The sequence below is a fragment of the Sceloporus undulatus genome, chromosome 3 (assembly GCF_019175285.1).
Source record: "Sceloporus undulatus isolate JIND9_A2432 ecotype Alabama chromosome 3, SceUnd_v1.1, whole genome shotgun sequence".
Classification (NCBI taxonomy): domain Eukaryota; kingdom Metazoa; phylum Chordata; class Lepidosauria; order Squamata; family Phrynosomatidae; genus Sceloporus; species Sceloporus undulatus.
In genome coordinates, this window is record NC_056524.1 from 70,244,826 (window position 1) to 70,265,474 (window position 20,649).

The window sequence follows — 20,649 nt, forward strand, 5'->3', positions numbered from 1 at the left end:
TGGCCGAAAGATGACATGCTCTGGTAACCTCTCGTTTGGATTTCTGCAAGGTGCTCTACATGGGGCAACCCTTGTACCATACCCAGAAGCTGCAATTGGTGAAGAATATGGCGGCAAGATTGGTCACTGGTACTTCCAGGACCAGTCATATAACACCGGTCCTTAAAGACCTCCATTGGCTGCCTATTCGCTTCTGGGCGCAATCCAAGGTGTTGGTTATTACCTATAAAGCCCTAAATGGCTTGGGCCCACGGTACTTGGAGGACCGCCTCTCTCCATACAATCCACCTCGCACACTCAGATCAGCCGGGAAGCAATTGTTAAGGGTTCCAGAAGCGAGATACACTACCACCATCCAGAGGGCCTTTTCTACTTTGGCCCCCAAGCTCTGGAACTCGCTCCCCGGCAAGCTCCGCTCGGCCGCCTCGCTGGCCCAATTTAAGAAGGGGTTGAAGACATACTTGTTCCAGCAGGCATACCCCTGACCCCTGAAGCACTCCCCCCCCCAACAGCATTGGAAGCTGGCTTGAGATTTTTTATTTTGGGGGGTGAAAATGTAACTGTGTTTTATCCTGTTTCTATTGTTGGTTTTTATTGTATTGTGGATGTTTTTAACCATGTTGTTAAACCGCCTTGATCTTTGGAAAGGTGGTATATAAATAAAATATTATTATTATTATTATTAGTAGTAGTAGTAGTAGTAGTAGTTGTGTAGGTTTTCCTTGTGATTTAGATGACTGATTATGTATAGTCCAGAACAGTGTAAGAAACTTACATAAGTACAATGCAGTTTCTCTGCTCAATGTGTGTGTCGTCCAACATTCAGAGCCAAGCCATGCTGGAAAGAGGGCTATGAAAAAGGAGATAGAAGTAGACAGCAACTTCCCTTTCTGCTCTCAAAGAATATTAATCAAATGAGGAGATGAATGACTATATAAAACCCAGTAGAGAAAGGAAATTTATGGAGAAGCCATTTTCAAATATGCTGTGGAAAAAGTTGCTCAGCAAATTTTATACGTTCCAAACTTCAGTCTCCTGTGGTGTGTCCCGAAGCACTGAGATGTATGATTATCCTAATCAAGGGTTTAATGAACAATCCCTAACACATGATGCACTTTCATTTTGCATGAATTTTATTTTTTTCAATAGTATTCCTAGCAGCAAACAATGGGGGTGGGTATGTGGAATACAACAGAGAATGGGGGGAAATGATCCAAGGATAAAATGGTGATTTCCTGCTGACCTCAGTGCAAAAAGAATTGCACTTACCATTTTCTCCACGTTAAACCTCCTGATGCCAAAGGCCAGGATCCAGCAGATTGGACAGTAGAATCAGGAAAGGGCAATTTGTTGTTCCTTACAGGTCCCCTCCCCCTCAAAACCTGTACTCAAGGCCTGTGAAAACACTGTGGAGCACTGTGTGAAAGCTACAGCAGGGCAGGTAAAAGAAAAGAGTCCTGCTATAGTGCTAGTCTTTCCTGAGTTTGATGTTGACTTTAAAACATTTTGTGAATGAAATGCTCTTTTACACTTGTAAATTATGGAAGAACTATGCAATCCTATGCCTACTGCTCTGGGGGAAAGTCCCACTCAGTTCAGGATCGAGATGGTGCCTAAGAGGATTGAGTTCCAACCCAGGTCATTAACCTTCTGGAGAACTTCTTACACAACAGGTTGTACAAACGCTTGAGCGACTGCTCTGTGTGGGTGCTTGTGCAAAGGTGCAATCCAGCAGAAGTGCCTCAGGAGATGTCTATTTTACTAGCATTCAACTTGAATAAGGCCCATGATACTAGTTATTTCCATGTTATTCCTAGTAAAAAATCAACCAGAATTGTGCATGGAAGGCACGTGTGTTTTTACATAACAGTATCCATTCTCATTTCCTATCTATAACAGGGCCCAGTTTTCTGATCTACTTACGTTTTACGTGTAAGCGGCCTATCACTTCAGCAGTACCATAATTGTTCCACACTTCACATACATAGTTGCCTGAGTCTGATGGGCGTGTGTTCTCTATCAGTAGACCAGTCACTGTTTGCCGGAATCTGCTGTCAAGCTCCCAGGGAACATTGTTCTTCAGCCAGCGGTATTTTGGTGCTGGGTGTCCAGATGCTTTGCAAGGCAGCTCCACTCGCTGTCCTGCCATGGCTTTACGGTGTTCAAAACCATCCAGAATAGATGGAGCCGAGTTTGCTGGGTCTGGAAATGAATATAGGATGAACATTTAATTAACTAATCAATTAAAGAAACAATTGCACAAACATAATTATAACATTAACATTGGAACAGGGAAAAAAATAAATATTCTTCTATTTTGTCATCACATGCAGGCACAAATAATTATGATAGTTTTCTCATGGCTGTGGAGGAAAAAACAAATATTCTTCTGCCTCCACATTTTCATACAACCTGTAATGTAGTGAAGGGATTATTCTGCATAGAGATATGTGTGGGGTTTTGTGTGAAAGAAATGTTTTTCTTCACGTGAAACTGTTTTCTGTGCAAAACTCCCTACAATGTTTTGTGTAGGAAACAGGTTTTGTGCAATAAATCCACACACCCCTTCTATACAAAATAATCCCTCTGCAACACTCTGGGACCTTCAAATGTAGGGAGAATATTGTACAAGATTCTTGGTGGTTTATTATTCTTTCTGATGGGGTTTCCCAGCTGTCAGAAAACTTGTCTTTTGACCTGGGGAATAGCAACAGTGAATATTCTTTCTGTCCCTGTTCTACTACATCTAGTGGCTGTGCAACAGGAAAAAATTGGTCTCAGATTCAGAGTATATTCACATTGTACAATTATAATACTTTGATAGCAGTTTAATTGCCATGGCTCTGTCATATGGAATCCTAGGATATGTAGTTTTGGAATTCTATGCCAGATAGCTGTAGTACTGTAACGGTACAAATGCTAAGTCCTTCATCAAATGAGAAATCCCATGATTGCATAGGCTTGAACCATGGTGTGTATAGTGGTACACTATACATGGTGTATAGTGCTGCTTCCTTGTCTTACATTATTGTACCTGTGAGAATATGTTACATGACATACTGGGGGATGGATGTGGTGTAACAAATTAGGAAAAAAAGTGTGAGGCAAAAGTATATCAATACATAGTACAGTGGGGCCTCCGCATACGCGGCCTTTTTATAAGCGGCTTTGAGCATACGCGCTCAGGCCGCTGGGCACGTGCGGGGCGGAAGGGGTGGCGCGTCCCATTCAGTTGAATGGGCGCGCGCGCCCGTTGCGCCCCGTGCACCTCCGCACCGCCGTGCACGAGCCCCATTGTTTACAATGGGGCTCGAGCATAGGCAGAAATCGCCATACGCAGCGGGATCCGGAACGGATCCCCCGCGTATGGCGAGGTTCCACTGTAATAGCTCTGCTGCAAGTTATAGAAAAATAAATGAAGGTAGCCAGAAAGCCAATAGATTTAGCACAGAGATGAAATGAATACCAAACAAGGTTTCTATCATATTATCATCCTGGCTCATTTACTGCTTCTTGTGGATTATGGTATCATCAGCTGGTGCTTCCCTGGGATTATTATTTTTTTCACTACTACTACTTCCATATTTTTTGTCACCATAGGGCATCCACTAAAGGAAAAGGAAGGAACAGCAAAATGGGTGATTTATAACTGCTAGAAGAAGGTACCCTCCATATGGAAACAGCTCTCACTAAGATCTCAAATGTCCTTTTACGGGCCAAGGCTAATGGCCTTTACTCTGTTCTCATCCTTCTTGATTTGTCTGCAGCCTTTGACACCGTTGATTACAGCCTTCTAGTTAATATACTCTCTGACCTTGGTTCTCAGACGCTGTTCTCGACTGGTTTAGATCTTATTTGTCAGACAGATCTTTTGCAGTGGTTGCAGGTGGACAGACTTCGTCCTCTGTTCCCTTATCTGTTGGAGTTCCCCAGGGCTCTGTTCTGGGTCCCCTTCTGTTTTCTCTCTACACTCTGTCCTTAGGTAAACTCATTAGCTCTTTTGGTTTTTCCTACCATCTGTACGCCAATGACACCCAGTTGTATCTTTCCACCCCTGACCTTTCTCCAAGGCTTGAACAGCAAGTTTCGTCTTGTCTCACAGCTGTCTCGCAGTGGATGCGCCATCGGCGTTTGAAGCTCAACATGTCCAAGACAGAGCTTCTTGTCTTTCCTCCTAAGCCCACCCTTCAACACTCCTATTCTGTCTCTGTGGACAACATTTCTATTCAACCAGTTCAGCAAGCCCGCCGTGTTGGTTTCATCTTTGATTCTTCTCTGTTGTGTATCCCTCAGTTCCAGACCACAGCCAAGGCTTGTAGATTCTTTTTATACACTATTGCCAAAATCCGACCATAATTCTCTGCCTCTACTGCCAAGATCCTGGTCCATGCCCTAGTGGTCTCACGACTTGATTACTGTAACATCCTCCTGGCTGGGCTTCCTCTTTCTCACCTCCGCCCTTTAATTTCTGTCCAGCATTCAGCTGCACGCATTATCACATCCGCCCACCGCTCTGACTATATCTCTCCTTTGTTGGCATCCCTTCACTGGCTCCCCCTCCCTTTCCGTATTCAGTACAAGCTCCTGCTGTCGACGTTTAAAGCCCTCCATGGGCTGGCCCCTCCTTACTTATCAGACATTCTTTCTCCTCACCTTCCCAACAGGGCCCTCCATTCTGGTAGTCAAAGTCCTCTGCCCCATCCCAGATTCGCCCCTTTTCACTTGCTGCCCCTCACTCCTGGAACCTTCTTCCCTCGCGAGCAAGGGCCATTGCTTCATTAACCAGCTTCAAAATGGAGTTGAAGACCATCCTGTTCAGAGAAGCGTTCCCAGACATTGCGTGGTTGTCACTTGCTATCTGATGTTCTTTTTGTTGCCTGTTTTATTGAGCCATTTCCTGTATTGCTATGTGTTTTATTTGTATTATCCTATTATTTCTTAGATTGTACACCATAGGCAGGTTTACTCTTTTATATTTGTTGTTTTATGTACAGTGCTGCACAAATCTACAGCGCTATATAAAGAAGAAGAATAATAGTAATAATCCTGAAGTTCATTCATGGGACTCATTCCCACTTACACCTAAACCGGTTTGGGATTCACCTTCACTCTGTGTTGGTAACTTGATTCCAAAAAGTCTGTCATTCCCATTATGAAAGTAGATTTTTTCATTATCCCCTTGTAATCGCTTCTTTTTTTGGTGTGATTGTCATCCCCACTAGTTTGTGCCACTTCAAAATGCATGTCAATTATCTGTACAACATCACTGATGTAAGCAGCCCAACTTGGGAACTATACTATTATGTTTTTGTTTTGTTTTTTTCATTTAGCGTACTTTTACATTATGGGTCAGTGACTTCTTGGAACACAGCACTAGGTTGCTGCAATTGGATCCTCTGAACCCTTTCTGTAGCAGATAGAGTTATACTCTAAGGTTGGAAATTAACACTCAGTGCTCAGAGGATCTTACTTTTTTAGCTGTGCATGGACATATATCCTACACATATTAACTTCAATCTTTTTCTGGATCTATGATACTCACATCTTAATATATATGTCCAGCCCATTATTATACCCTATGTATTTCCCCCTCTTATTTTATTTTTTTATTTCATTTATATGCTGCCTTTCTCTCAGAAGGAAGCCAAGGCAGCTTTCTCTCTCTTTTTTCTCTTTCCTTCTTCTCCCCTCTCTTCTTTTCTTTTTGTCCTTTCAATTTAAGCTGGTATCATGTTCAGTAATTAGGAAATTGTAAGTCTGCCTTATATGTGTATGTGCCTTCAAGATGCCTTTTGACATATGGCAATCCCATGAATTTCACAGGGTTGCTTTACGCAAAGAATACTCAGAGGTGGTTTTGTGAGTTCCTTTCTCTGTAATATAACTTACAGCATCTGGTATAGCACACTATCACAATTCACTTTTATGATTGCTGAGAATGAAATGATCACAGGTCTTTTCAAAATCTACCTTTTTGGCAGCTCAGCTCCTCGACCCTCACTATGGCAATTTCTGTCTTGCTGGAGAGCAGGGGAGTAAGTGGAGATAAGTCCAACTCTCTTCCTGTTGCTGAATGTTCTGCAAAAGGCATCTGCAGGAACCTTGCAGGGGGCAGGGGAGCTGCACTACTGAAAAGGTGGGATGTAAGGGGTAGCACAGGAAGAGGTAGCTACAGAGATATAGCTATGTCTCCATACCTATCTCTCTTTATGGGAAATCTCAGCCATCATTTTACAGTGGACCTTTTGTATACACACAGGTTTGGAACCAGGGCCCCCATGGATACCAAAATCGGTGGATTTTTTTATTTTTATTTTTTTATTTACAGTATTTATATTCCACCCTTCAGCCCTAAAGGCTCTCAGAGCAGCTTACAGTTATTATTATTTTTAATTAGACAGTTCCCTGCCCTCAGGCTTACAATCTAAAAAGACATGACACAAAAGAAGGATACTCAGGTCCCATTAAATACAATGGCATAGTAAAATAGGGTCCCTTATATTAAATGGTAAAAAAATCAAAGTTTGTTTGCTGTATTATTTTTTTATTTGTATTTTGTACACTGCTCCCTCGGGTTACGAAATTAATTCGTTCCGCGGCCGCTTTCGTAACCCGAAAAGCCTTCGTAAGCCGAATTGCCATAGGCGCTAATGGGGAAAAGCCGCGTTTCGTGCGAAAAAGCGCCGAAAAGCACCAAAAAATTTTTTCGTAACCTGAAAAACATTCGTAACCCGGAACAATTATTTCCAATGGGATTTTTTCGTATCCCGGAAATTTCGTAACCTGGGTATTTCGTATCCCGAGGTACCACTGTATTGTGTTTTAACATTTTCAAGCCATTAATGGTTGAATTGGTACATACAGAATTCATGGATAGGGATGGCCAACTGTAATTAACAAATAAAAAGGATTTATATCTCTGAGATGTCTTACTTATAAAATGAATCACTTTGAAATACATGTGTTAGATTTTCTCCAAAAAGCTTATGTCTATTTGGACATAAGCACTTCAATTGTGTACCATTGCATACCTGATACAAAAAGCCTAGCGCTGTTGCTCTGTCGTGTTTCTCCAGTGTATCTGTGCCGTGTGATACATCGGTAGTTATACAATCCATCTTCATTCTGTACATCTGTAATATACAAGGCTCCCGTGGATGTGATGAGAAATCTAGATCCTGAAAGAGATAAGAATACATAGAGTTTTATGAAGCTGAAAAAGCATGTAACTCTTTTGTTCCGATGAATTGCAAATTTTCCTGTCAAACACCAAAGATGCACATTGTTGCCAATGATTATACTTTTTAACTGATTGTTGTGTCACTAGCTGTGTTAAGCTCAACTGTGTTTCCTAAAGAAGTATAAAATCTTTTAAAACCACACACAGTATATTGTGAACCACTCAAGAAGCATATAATTAATTCAGTATTCATCATTGCTGCAGTACAGATAATATAAAGATATTTTAAATAAAAAGGAAGCAAAGAATGAAATTACTTATTAGATGTGAGTCAGCTACAAAAAAAAATAGAAAAGCATATTATTTTATCTTAGCATTGAACCTGAGTATGACATATATAGTAATTACAAGGGTTGATATACATAATTACGTATGATGATATGAATACCACCATAGTATCAGACCACATCAGAGTTACTGTACCAAAAAAGTGAAATCAATGTGAATGCAAATGGGGAAGAAGGATATTGATACTAAAAATACAGTTTTGTTTCCCATCATATCTCCAAATAGCTCATGACAGCATACATGAGAGTTGTTCAGGGTTTTTTGTTTGTTTGTTTGTTTGTTTTTGTTTTACAAAACTATGAGACAGGTTATGTTAGAAGATAGTGAGCGGCTCAAAGTCACAAAACAATGAGTTTTGTGCCTGGTAGGGATTTGAACTCAGGCATTCAATCCATTAAAGAGCTCTGGAAACAATCAAGAAGAAAGTAAAACTGGAGGCTCTAGGTAGAGGTTTGCAAATTAATTCTTTTTATCCCCCCAGATTATGACCAGAATCCTTTCAGTGACATACGAGCGTATATTGTGACTTACATGGAACACGGGGTAATATTCTGTAGCCCTTTGTGCAACATACCAAACTTCCCCTTCCTCCCTGTTAAGGCCCGGGATATGCCTCCTGTTGCTGCTTACCAGTGAGTAGAGAAATTAGGGCAGGCAGTTCAGATAAAGTACCTCCAAGAGGAGGGGATAAGAAGATGCACTCCATCTGTGAGTACACTTCCATTTCCCACCATCTCTTAGCTGAGATGAGTTGTTTCTTCATTATCTGACTTGCCTGACATTCCTGCCCTTCCCCACCAACAGCATTGGTGGCCTCTCCCAGGGTTTGACAGCAACAGAGGGTCAAGCTCTAGATGGGGCACAAAAGGCTAGATGACAGCCCCTTGTACCAAGGGGGAATAAAAGAGTTGTCATGGAACTGTGCAGATGGAACATTATGTTCCACCTGCTTGATGGACAATCCCGGACAGTGTTTCTGCATAACTGTACAATCTCTGTACAAACAGATGCAGAACAGAAGAGAGATTGTAAAATCATCCCCTCTAGCCCTGTTCTTTCCTCCACACATTCCAAATCCCATCTGTACAAGAAACTATATGCATGTTTGATGTAATGTTTCATTACTACATTTGTTAACACAATCTCTAGCCTTCAAAAAGGAGAATGAAGATCACAGCCCACGTATCATTCCATGGGAAGAAAGGATCTTGAAGGTATGGAGGTGGGGTGGCGGTAAGGGAGATAGTATGGCCCCCCTTTCCCCCTTTTATGGATTCATCTGCAAAGATTGTAAAAATCATCTGAGAAGAATAATGAAGAGAGACATAGCACGTCCCTATTCTTACTACCTGAAAACATTTTTCTTAAGCTAGCACTGAGGAAACTTTGTACCATAGTTTAATTAACTTTTTAAGGGCCATCAGGGATTAGAACAAATTGCTGTAGGGACCTGTGAACTACCAATTTGGTATCCCTGGTTAACAGGGGGAGCAGAAGTCATTTGAGTTTCAGACAAGAGACCTAACAGAGGTAGTATCATCAAGAGCTTCAAAATGAATTTTGCATTCTTATCTTCACCTCAGTTGGTATCCACAGTTTCCTGCAGCTTACCTTGTACGGCTTAGGGACAGGGTGAAAAGGGGTGAAATGGAAAGAAGATGAACAGAATATGAAAGCCTTTGAATATATAATTGCATAAGCAAGAGGAAGTATAAGCTGAACAAAAGGAAAATAAGATTAGAAAGAGAGCATGGAGATAAATACTTCCACAAGGAAGTATAAGTTGAATAAAGAGAGGATGGAGATGAATGGAATGAAGAAATATGTAGGCACATGGTCTTCCAGAGAAACAAGGTACTCTAGTAGTAGCATTCTAGTAGTAATATGAATCGAGGTGAAATATGACAAGAGCCAGCATACAACTTTCTCTCCCTAACATGGTATGCAAGATAGGATGGCCATGACACTGAAATGCAGAGCTCATACTGAGCTGGGTATCATGAAACAGAATAATGAAGGTGACCTCCAGAAGAAATTACAATTCCGTTAATAAAATTATGTTTAGTAAGCTTCGTCCATCAGATTAGCCACATGGTAGATAGCAGGCAGGAAGTGTGAAACTAGATTTAGGATACAAAACAGAGAGAGAAACAGTTAAGTGAAGGATAAATAGACTCTAGGTAACACAATAGAAAAAAAAAGCAGAATAGTTTTGGCTGGGCATCCTGTATTCCGAATGATTGACACACAGATACACACACACACACCCCTCAAAGCTCTTTCTCCCTTTTTTTATGCCTTCTTTTCTTTCTAGTCTCTCCACTTATAGTGATATAGCTTGCTCCTATTTCATTCTCACACATAAAAAAAGGATTTCAAAAGTTTCTTGTTAGGCAAGATTACAACATCGTTTGCACAATTTACCATATATACTTTTCTATAAATCGACTTCATATATAAACTGAGGGTAGGTTTTGGGGACAAAATTATGGGTTTTGCTATAACGTGTGGATAAGTCAAGGGTAATATAACGTTAGGGGCATATAACAAAGGATCTGAAGAATGAAGCAAAGGAAAACAATGCCAAATAACTTACAAAATTCTAGCAGGCATACCTGTTTGTGGGCACACTAAAGGCTGGATTGATGAGAGAGTAGAGGAGAGTTAGGCCCGTTACAAATGGGCCGTTTTGTGTGTGCGGAGCGCGCACTAGGGTTAGAAAGGGGCGGTGCTTCCACACCCCCTAACCCTAGTGCGTGCTCCGCACACACAAAATGGCGGCGGCCATTCCACATGGCTGCCGCCATGAGGACGTCACGACCGTCTAAGACGGGCAGAATGGCGCCCGTTTCTGCGGATCGGAAGGAGCTCCGTTTTTGGAGTGTCCTTCCTGGTTTGGTCCGCTGCGAAGCCTTCAGACAGCTTGCGTCTTCAGCTGACCAAAGGAAAGGGGCCAAGTGGTCCCTTTCTCCTCCTCCCCCGCCGCCGCGGGTGTGTCCTTGGTGCTTGAAGCCCCAGGGACACCCCTTTCCAGGCTGTGGGGAAGCGGCCTTTTGCCGCTTCCCCGCAGCCCGGAAAGCGGCAGATCGGGGCCTCAACGGCTGCCGTTCTGGCCATTGAGACCCCGATACTCTGAGGAAAGGGGCGGATACAGCCTGCAGTCTGTAACCCGCCTCAGTGTTTCCAGGAAAGATTATGGTCTTGCCTTTCACCAGGAATTTCCTTTTTTGTACAAGAGTTAAAGTACAGTACGTTCATTGACCCGTGGATAAGTCGACTTAGGTTTTTTTTGGATTAATTTTTGACTAAAAATTCTAGACTTTTACATGAATATATACAGTAAGTGATTTTTCACACTGTGGGATTTTCTTGCAAAAATTCATTTGTACATAACTTATTTTTTATACAAATCCAACAATTCAAGCAGAAAAAAACTGGATTTTTTTTTTTTTTTTTTTTTGCAGGAGAGGGTGAACCATATGTTGGGGGGGGGGGATTTGCACAAAACCCAAGTTGTTTGGTGGCTTGTTTGTTTGTTGTAGAAATAAAATCTTCACCAAAAATCTTCACCTGAATGAGGGGGAAAATGTTTCCTTGATGGGCCATCTACACCCTTTCTCACAAAAGCTGAGAACATTTGTGAGTATTCTTTAGAGTATTCCTATGCTCCACGCACTCTTCCTGGTACAATCTCCCTGGCTAGCTGATCACAGCATCTTTATTCATCATTTCTGGTCATTTCTGAGGTTTGATATTTTGTTTTGTTATGTTTTTATATGTTTATTTGGAATCCAGAACTGTAGCACACAGAGGCTGAAAATGAAGGGAGTGTAGCCCCCACAATATGTTTCATAAAGAAATTAAAAACATTTTGCCTTGTTCAAATAATATCAACAACAGATAATGAGATTTGCCACATACCACAGATAATCTCAATATATCAATTTCATACTGAGAGATGCTGTTTATGGCTGCAGTTTTAAAAGCATGTATCTTTATTTTTCCTAATAGATATAATATACTTACATAAGGCTTGAACAACCAGTTCCTTTAAAAATATAAAATACTAGCCAAAAAAGATGACAGAAAAAACAGAAGGGGGAAATCTACATAAATTCCTGGTGGGAAGCATTTTTGTTAAAACCGACAGCTTGTCAAGTGTGACAAAACCCAAGTATTGAGGAATCTGAGTGCTGTACTTCAGAAAGTGCTCAGAAAGCAACATGGATGGAAGAGATATTTATTATCTTGCTGATCTTGTGAAGTGTTTTATTCTCTAAGTACATTTTATTTAATCACTCTTGATTTGATATAACAAAATCCATTTCATAACTCATCTGCATCACACAATAAACAAGGATTTTTAAAGGCAAAACTACATTTTTGCTCCTAGATAAATCTAAGCTTATTTGCCTCTTTGCTGTTTGTAACAAGAGATGATAATAAAATCATCCAACAGTGAGATGTCTAATATAATACATTCCAAATGTCACAGTTTGGAACTGTCTTTTTTTAAATAACAATCTTGTGCACCCAGAGTCACCAAGGCATGGTCTTCAGAATAATAATAATAATAATAATAATAATAATAATAATTTGTTTTATTTATATACCGCTATTCCAAAGATCATAGCGGTGGACAGCTAATTAGTAAGCTAATTAGCAAGCATTGTAACTCTGGTTTGATCTCTGGAGAGGATTAAATTTCCAAACTGTGTGAAGCCACCCATTCACCTAGGGCTAGCCCTACCATTTGGTAGAATAAGCTAACAACTCCAGGTGACACAAGCTGTAGAAGCCCTCCAGATGTACCATTCTGGGACTTTTGACTATTGAGAGTCTGAGGGTGCTGCGAGACTGCAGAAATAAAGCAGTTTGGCACCACTTTAACTTCCATGGCTCAGTGCTATGGAATTCTGGGTTGTTGTTGTTTTTGTTTGTGGGACACCAGAGCTTTCTGACTGGGAGGACTAAGTATCTCACAAAACTACACACACCAGAATTCTCCATCATATCCTTCCCCCATGAAACTAAAATGCTCTTATTCAGGTGTGCTGGAGAGGTCTCTATCCTATTAGCACAGCTGAAGTAAGGCTCTACTGTTAGTTGGTCAACTCCTGTATCTAGAATGGGCAGATACACTGAAATAGCTTCTGTGCCTCTGGCCTGAAATGTCTTAGGCCAATCTGCACCTGCCTTGATGCTGTTTTGCAGCAGTGGCAAAGAGTGAGTGGGGGGGGGGTCTGGAATCACAGCCAGTTTGAGGTATATTGTTACCTGTGTTGACACACATTCCATATACAAAACACAACTAGACTGGCAGATTAATCTTTTGTCCATGCTGGTAATGAGAGAGCTTAGTTTTCTGCACCTGAAGTCTAGCTTTTCAAGCACAAGACTGACCATGTGGCAAAAGTCCTCTTTTCTAACACCTTGCTGTCACCTCCCACTAGGTTTGCCAGGTCAGAACTATCCCAGACCCTGAGATTCAGGGCTAAAACTGGAGAACAAGGGATGACTCCTTGTGATGTTTCAGGAGGCAGGCCCTGGGGACATTATCATGTTGATAATGGTGATGTCATTCAGCATGATAAATTAAGAATCAACCACAGTTACACAGAATGTACCATTCCGACAATAAAAACAGACCTCTACCAACTCTAGGTAATCAGAAAACACACACACACTCACACATTTTCAAGACAGCACTCTTGCCTGAGATTCCTCCCCTATACCTTGAGAACTGGAGAAGGTCCAGGGCCAGAGAACCCTACCTTCCAGCATCTACCCCCTGAGCCATCGGCCACAGACAGCCCAATTGTAGAGCCAGGTCTCCCTGGAAAGGGTTTTGAGAACCATTATAAATATCATTTAAGTTCAGCTCCAGCACTGGCAAGCATTTGGCTACCTGGTAACCAGAGATCACGTGCAAGGATTTATTTATTTATTTATTTAAATGCTATCTATCAGCCAGGGTAGTACAAAAATTTGAAATCAAACTTTGTTGTGTGTAATCAATAAAGTTATAAAACCTCTGGTCAGGTACTCTGTTATCCTATTGTTCACAGGCTTTATTAATAAATTAGCATGTGAATATTTCACTGCAAAATAAGGAAAACAGAATATTTTAAGGATGTTACATTAAGAGTTGTTTTATCTGACGGAGTTTTTTTTGACTTAGCAGTCATGCTGTTAGTCTTTGAATACGGGTGAGGTTATTCTCCAGAAGGCTTAAAGTATCATATTTGATTTTCACTTAGCTCATGGTTTTATGTTATTACAATCTAAATTAGGTTGATGGAAATAAGGAGAACAGATGGTTCCTTTAACCAGATGCCAAATCATTAACACTAACAGAAAACTTTTATCGGCTGTACCTGTCACTTCCAGCTTTCAAGATGGTCTTAGCTAGCAAGGTTTGTTGAATTTTTCTTCTGCACAAAGTATTTTGAATACCCAATAATTCTGATCTAGGCCTATCTAAAACAAAGCCAGATGACAGGACTTGGCGAGAAAAAAACCAGCACTGTAGTCTAACTATTTAGGGTAGAAGGGAGATTTTACTTTTTTTGTTGAGACTGCAGTCCTCAAGGGCAACCTGTGAAGAGGTACACACTGTTGGTGGGCAAGACCAGTCTGTAGAATTAGTTTGTGGATTCCAAAAATATCTCTCTCTCTCTCTCTTTGTTTGAACATCTCTTTCGATCTTCAGCTACATCTACACTGCAGAATTAATGCAGTTTGGCACCACTTTAACTGCCATGGCTCAATGCTATGGAATTATGGGATTTGTAGTTTTGGAAGATATATAACCTTCTCTGTCTGAGAACTCTGTTGCCACAACAAATTACAAATCCCAGGACACCATAGCATTGAGCTTAGGTAGTTAAAGCAGTGTCAAACTGCATCATTTTTGCAGTATGGCAGCAGCCTTATAGATGAATGCTTCAAAACCTTTTGAGTTCCCTAGCAGACAATGGGGGCTGGTAGATCTCCATCTGTGGATTGGAATAAAATGTGGATTCACCAAACATTGAAGAAGCTATTTGAAATGGTGAACCAAATTTCCAAATAAGTTGAACACCTATTTGAATGACTTGTTTAAAGTTCACAAAACAGGTTCTTAAAATTGGCCACAGAACAGATTCAGTCTCCCATTGAAATGGGACCCTGCAACTACCACTGCTAACCTTGTTCCCACTTGGAAGCATCTCCAGCTCACAAGTGTAGAGGCAAGAAAATTACAGCAACACAGGCTGGATAGCACTGCTCCACTGTGCTACAGGGCCGCTGTTATGCCATTGAGACTTGGATCAGCCATGTTAATTTGGCTATTTACATTATCTCTGCACACACCCTAAACATTATGGCACACTTGCTAATATCTGCCAGCTCCTTTCCAAACAGAAAGCCTTGTGAGTTGAATTGGGTGTGTAGCTGGATGAAATGGATTGTACTTTCCTCATACTGAAGAGAGGGTCCAGAGTTTGGAGGGACTTTGAGCAAGGTTTCCAAACAGTGGGTTCCTCCTCCTACCATCTGGGTTCTTCTTCTTCTGACCTCTCTTTCCACCCACAACTGCTGCTGTTGCTCCACCTATTCATCCGTCTTGTCTGCATGCCAACAAAACAGCTTGCAAGGGATTGAGTATCAAGGGCCTTTTCACATTACTACATAATTAGATTGCTGTGATTCCACTTTAACTAGCATGGCTGCATCCTATGAAGTCCTGGGGAAGCACTAGAGCTCCTTGGCTTCCAGTTCTCAACACCTGTCTTAAATAACAAATCCAAGGATTCAATAGGATGCAGCCATGGCAGTTAAAAGTACAACATAGTACTATAACTGTGTAGTATGAAAGGGCCCCAAGAGAGGTGATGTGCAATATCTAGTTCACCTTACATTTGTGTATGTATTATTTCATCATCATCATTATTAGTTTTGAGGAGGCTGATATTCGTCTGCTCCTTCTTCATTATCCCAAGCAGGACTCACCATTGTGCTGTGATAACCCTGTTCATAGCCATTCCATTTCTGTTAGAGAGTGGAGGGGATCAGAGGATCATTTGGCTATCTCTCCAGATCACAGGTATGGACAAAATGGGCTGCATGTAATCCTTGGTACCTCTATGTGCAGACCCCAAAAAACCCCAGCCCAGACTTTTTATATTTCGGAGGCCAATTTTTGGGTGACTTTTCTCTATGCTTCTTTGGAGCTTATAGGAATCAGTAGATATCTGCCAAACACTATAAAAACATATGGAAGCCAAATATATGTCTGTCGGTCTGTCTGTCCCTGGTTTCCACTCCACTAAGTGCACCTGAGGAAGTAGACTGACGTCTACAAAAGCTCGTGCTGCCAACTTCTTTCTTTTAGTGCTTTAAAATCTCTCTACATACTGATTCTGATGCCAGTTATGACAAATCGTAGATACAGAATTTATGTGCCTTAGCTGCCTCAGCTTCCTCTGTATCTTTACTGGATGTGCTTTCTTCAGGCTGTGAGTCTGCATTCTTCATCCCCCCTCACCCCCATCTACTTCAAGTTGCCAGTTTTGCAGCTTGTTAACTATAACTGGCTCAAATTTCATACATAATTTCACACCCAAAATGTAGATTATTCAGACCTCTTCACATCAGTCTTTCAGATGCTTTTCTTCTTTCCACTGCAAAGAAAGCTTCAGAGTGTTATCACTAGTTTTAAGAAGGACTCTCATTTAACATGGTTCACTATGGAAGTTTCCTCTTTTAAGTTCCCCCCTCCAATGATTTCTTTTATAAATAGATGACCTAATAGTGGCCGCTGGTACAGTGGAGATAAACCTGTAGGGTGTGTTTCCCCCCCCTCTTCTTCCACAAACTGATATCAGGCAGACTCATTCATCTTGTCTTCCCAGAAGCATGTGCACATGCAGGAGACATTAGTTATTATGCTTCTTGTTATGCAGGAAAGGAAAAGCATTTCTGAAATGCAACATTTTCAATCAAACATTAGCTTAGATGGGTCAGGGAATCAACATCACTTCATAGGCAAGTTACTGTAGAGATTGCTACATATGATTGTGATAAATCATAGCCTAATGCACACATTGCATCAGCCAGTCACTTACTGGATGTAACTGCAGATAATCAATATCACATTTTACAGTTAGAATCACCATGGCTTCAGAGTTTCATGTGTTTTATATACACTTATTTCTTTGCACCTTGGATCACTTCACTGTTAACAACTGCAGCAATGAAACAAGTGACATTAGAATACTAACTGATGGTGGGAAGGGAAAGCTATTGTTGATTTTTCCTCATTTCAAGTGGCTTGCATTTCATCAAAAAGCTCTTTGATACTATGCATGGTAGATAATAAATTTATATTTGAAGCTCGTAGGGAACTGGTAAATTTTGAAATGAGGAGCTCATGACAATGTACACACACGCACGCACGCACACACACACACACACACACACAGAGCAAAAAGCAGCAGAACCACAGAAAACACCACATGGCTGCAATCATATGATGTTACCTGAGAATAAATTCCATAAAACTCAAGGATGCTTATTCTTGACTGTATAGGTCAAAATTTTAAAAAGACTGAACTGACAAAATATCATCAATCAGAAGATGTACAATTCTTAGCTTTCAATTAGATATGCTAACAGTCTTGCAAAGAGGGAGCACTGAAAATTCTAGCATAAAGCAGTTGCTTTTTGAAACAAAGAGAAAGGCATATATTGCATTTGCTAGGTTATTTTCATCATTTTCGGTCAACCTCTGGGCTATTCTGATGCAAAAAAGAAAAAAATCCAATAAAACCAAAATCTTTGATATCAACTTCTTCACTACAGCAACTGTAGTGACAAGACAATCAAAGCGGCTCACAACATATTAAAATATCCACATTTACAACATTATGTCCCAAATTCCCCCCCTTCAAACAGGATTAAACATGTTACAATTAAAATATCTATTAAAAACACAATGAAAAAATATAACGAGGACTAGTGATTTGAGAAACCCATATTTTTCTTCTCGTTCATTGAGAACTTGATGAGAATTTAAAAAAAAAAATATTCTTCCCACAAATCCCCCTTTCAAAAGGTGATTTCTTCTCTCCCTTTCAGCAGCTAGCGAAATATTTTTCACAGATTTCTCGAATGACAATAAAAGACAAGTTGAATAATTACGCTAATTACTTTGCATTTCAAACTCAATTACCATGTCAAAAGGAAGTTTGGCAGATGTTTAAAGAACATTCCTATGCTTAAAAAAACCTGAAGGCACACACACAAAAGGGGAAAAAAGCCCAGTCTCAACAAATAAACTGTGATTGAAGCCCCAACAAGAAATGGTAGATTTGAGGGGACCCTCAAGGACCATCCAGTCCAACCCCCTTCTGTTATGAAGTAATATATAGGAATACATGGGATCCTAGAGGATCCTGTTAAACATCAGGATGGCACTGGAAGATGGGACAAACCGAGGGTTTTCTTTGCATAAAGAGGGGTTTTGCCATGGGATGCCCCTGAAGCTGAGACAGTGTGACCCTCACAGATGAGAAGGGGAGGGGTGGGGTGCCAAGTGGCAATGCTCATCTGCCAAGCAGGAGTCCTCAAGCAGGAGCGGAGTGGATTGCAATGGCAGGAATTCTGCCATGAATAAAACCTACCATGAAGGAATACCTAGGAGTTGGAGTTGAAGCTGAGAGCAAGTGACTTGCCCAAGGTCAGCCAGTGAATTTCTATGGTGAACTGGGAGGCTAGAGTTCTAATCCCAGCTCAGCCATGTAAATCCACAGGGTGACATTGAGTAAGTCACACTCTCTCATTCATGGATATTCTTCACTCTCCTTGCCAATTATTATTATTATTATTATTATTATTATTATTATTATTGCATGACCTTAGCATCACCATGGGAGAGGTGCAGAGAGAGAGAGTTGGTCATGCCCTGCCTCTGAGGCTGAGAGAATGTGACCCTCACAAAAGAGAAGAAGAGGCAGAGTGGGTGCGATGGCAGGAATTCTGCCATGATGGATAAAACCTAGCATTCGAAGGGATTCCATGGGCATCCAACCCCCCCCCTTTTCTACCATGAAGGAATACCTAGGAGTTGGAGTTGAAGCCGAGAGCATGTCAATTGCCCAAGGCCAGTGAATTTCTATGGTGAACTGGGAGGCTAGAGTCCTGATCCCAGGTCAGCCATGTAAATCCACAGGGTGACATTGGGTAAGTTACACTCTCTCATTCATGGATATTCTGCACTCTCCTTGCCTATTATTATTATTATTATTATTATTATTATTATTATTATTATTATTTATTGCATGACCTTAGCATCACCATGGGAGAGGTGCAGAGAGAGAGAGTTGGTCATGCCCTGCCTCTGAGGCTGAGAGAATGTGCACTGTCCTTGCCTATTATTATTATTATTATTATTATTATTATTATTATTATTATTATTATTACATGACCTTGGAGAGGTGCAGAGAGAGAGAATTGGTCATGCCCTGCCTCTGAGGCTGAGAGAATGTGCAATCTCCTTGCCAATTATTATTATTATTATTGCATGACCTTAGCATCACCATGGGAGAGGTGCAGAGAGAGAGAGTTGGTCATGCCCTGCCTCTGAGGCTGAGAGAATGTGACCTTCACAAAAGAGAATGTGGGAGAATGAAGATCTGCTTAACTTTTCCCCTTCCCACTGCCATTCGCTTCTCTTTTTGTCTCTTGTCCCTTTAGATTGGAAGCCTGAGGGCAGGGAAATGTCTAGCAATTTGTAAGCTGCTCTGATAGCCTTTTGGCTGAAGAGCTGAGCATAAATATTATTATTGTTGTTGTTGTTGTTATTATTATTATTATTATTATTATTATTATTATTATTATTATTGTGCTAATCCCAGTTCAGCCACGTAAATCCAGAGGTGACCCTGGGTAAGTCATATTGTCTCAGCCTCAGGGCTTTTCTGAACAATCCTTGCCCAAAAGCAAACCAATCATAGAATATATAAATAAATAAATGGTAACTTCATCATTTAAAGATGCTTTCTTTAAATTAAACAAAACCAAAGGGCAGAGCCATCAGCATTCATGATGATGACAAAGCAGTAGAATGAAAGGAAACAAGGCACCCTCCCCTATGATAGTTCACTTCATACCTTTGCTCTGAAAAAGAAATGAGAAGAAGACTTTAGCAGGGAATACTTCAGCTGCTCAGACTCTGGTCTCCAGTGATGTTCTAGGGATCCCTTTATTTCTCCATAGACAGGCATGCAAAATATTACTTTAGCAAACTGAGCTAAGTGAACTTTGTTTTCTTTGGATTAATTGTTATAAACAGAACATCACTGGAGACCAGAGTCTGAGCAGCTGAAATATTCCCTGCTAAAGTCTTCTTCTCATTTCCTCCAACTATCCTGATTCCACAGGAATAGCCTCAAATAATCCTCTGTCATCCCACTTGTACAGTTGTTTTTAACATGTCCTAGTGTTATTGTATATTTCTATTTGTATTTAAAATGTCCAGATGTGACAATGGTTTGCTAAAATAAAGTAAAAATGGTTCCTGTTGAAGGCCAGGAGTCTGGGCTTGAAAACAAAATGTTCAACGACAAATGGCTGAGACAAAATGTAAACATGATATGTTTGTTGTTTGTACTGTGATTGGTTCCCTATGTGGGAAGAGGCTGGACTACATCATGGGAAACGTGTTCCTGGAGAGAACAAAGGACTGTTCAAGAAGTTGTTGTTGAGCATGGACTCTGAAAGAGGAGGATGTGATATACAGTACCTGTAGCTGTTAGTTTTGTAAATAGTAACTAAGACAAATAAACCCTCATTGAGTGAAGTCTGCTGAAGTCTGTTTCATTAATTAAGCAGCTGTTTCACTAGGCATTGTTCCAGAAAGCTTTCCTGTGCTGGAGTTTGCTTTGATCCTGAGTTCCAGACGAGACTGCATCTGATCCAGTTGGGGCCTCAAGGTCAAGAGACATCACCCATCACAACGATTTTCCTAACACCTAGTTCCTCTGTCCACATCCCATTTTCCCCCATTGTTCTCAGCTTACTTCACTTATTGCAAAGTAACTTCCTCAACTCAGCTGGGGTGAAAGACAGGAAGGGAC

At 40.8% G+C, this 20,649-nt stretch overlaps 2 protein-coding genes across 2 annotated transcripts in view; both read right to left on the reverse strand.

Moving 5' to 3' along the window:
- The window catches only part of HMGN1 (high mobility group nucleosome binding domain 1), a 1,114,480-nt gene that overhangs the window by 659,201 nt on the left and 434,630 nt on the right, over positions 1-20,649 (reverse strand). The window lies entirely within an intron of this gene.
- The window catches only part of DSCAM (DS cell adhesion molecule), a 494,765-nt gene that overhangs the window by 212,578 nt on the left and 261,538 nt on the right, over positions 1-20,649 (reverse strand). The window contains exons 4-5 of the mRNA XM_042456815.1: positions 7,032-7,178; positions 1,924-2,202 (exon numbers count right to left, since the gene is read on the reverse strand). Of these exons, the coding sequence (XP_042312749.1) occupies positions 1,924-2,202; positions 7,032-7,178 (426 nt within the window). The remainder of the gene's footprint in view (positions 1-1,923; positions 2,203-7,031; positions 7,179-20,649) is intronic.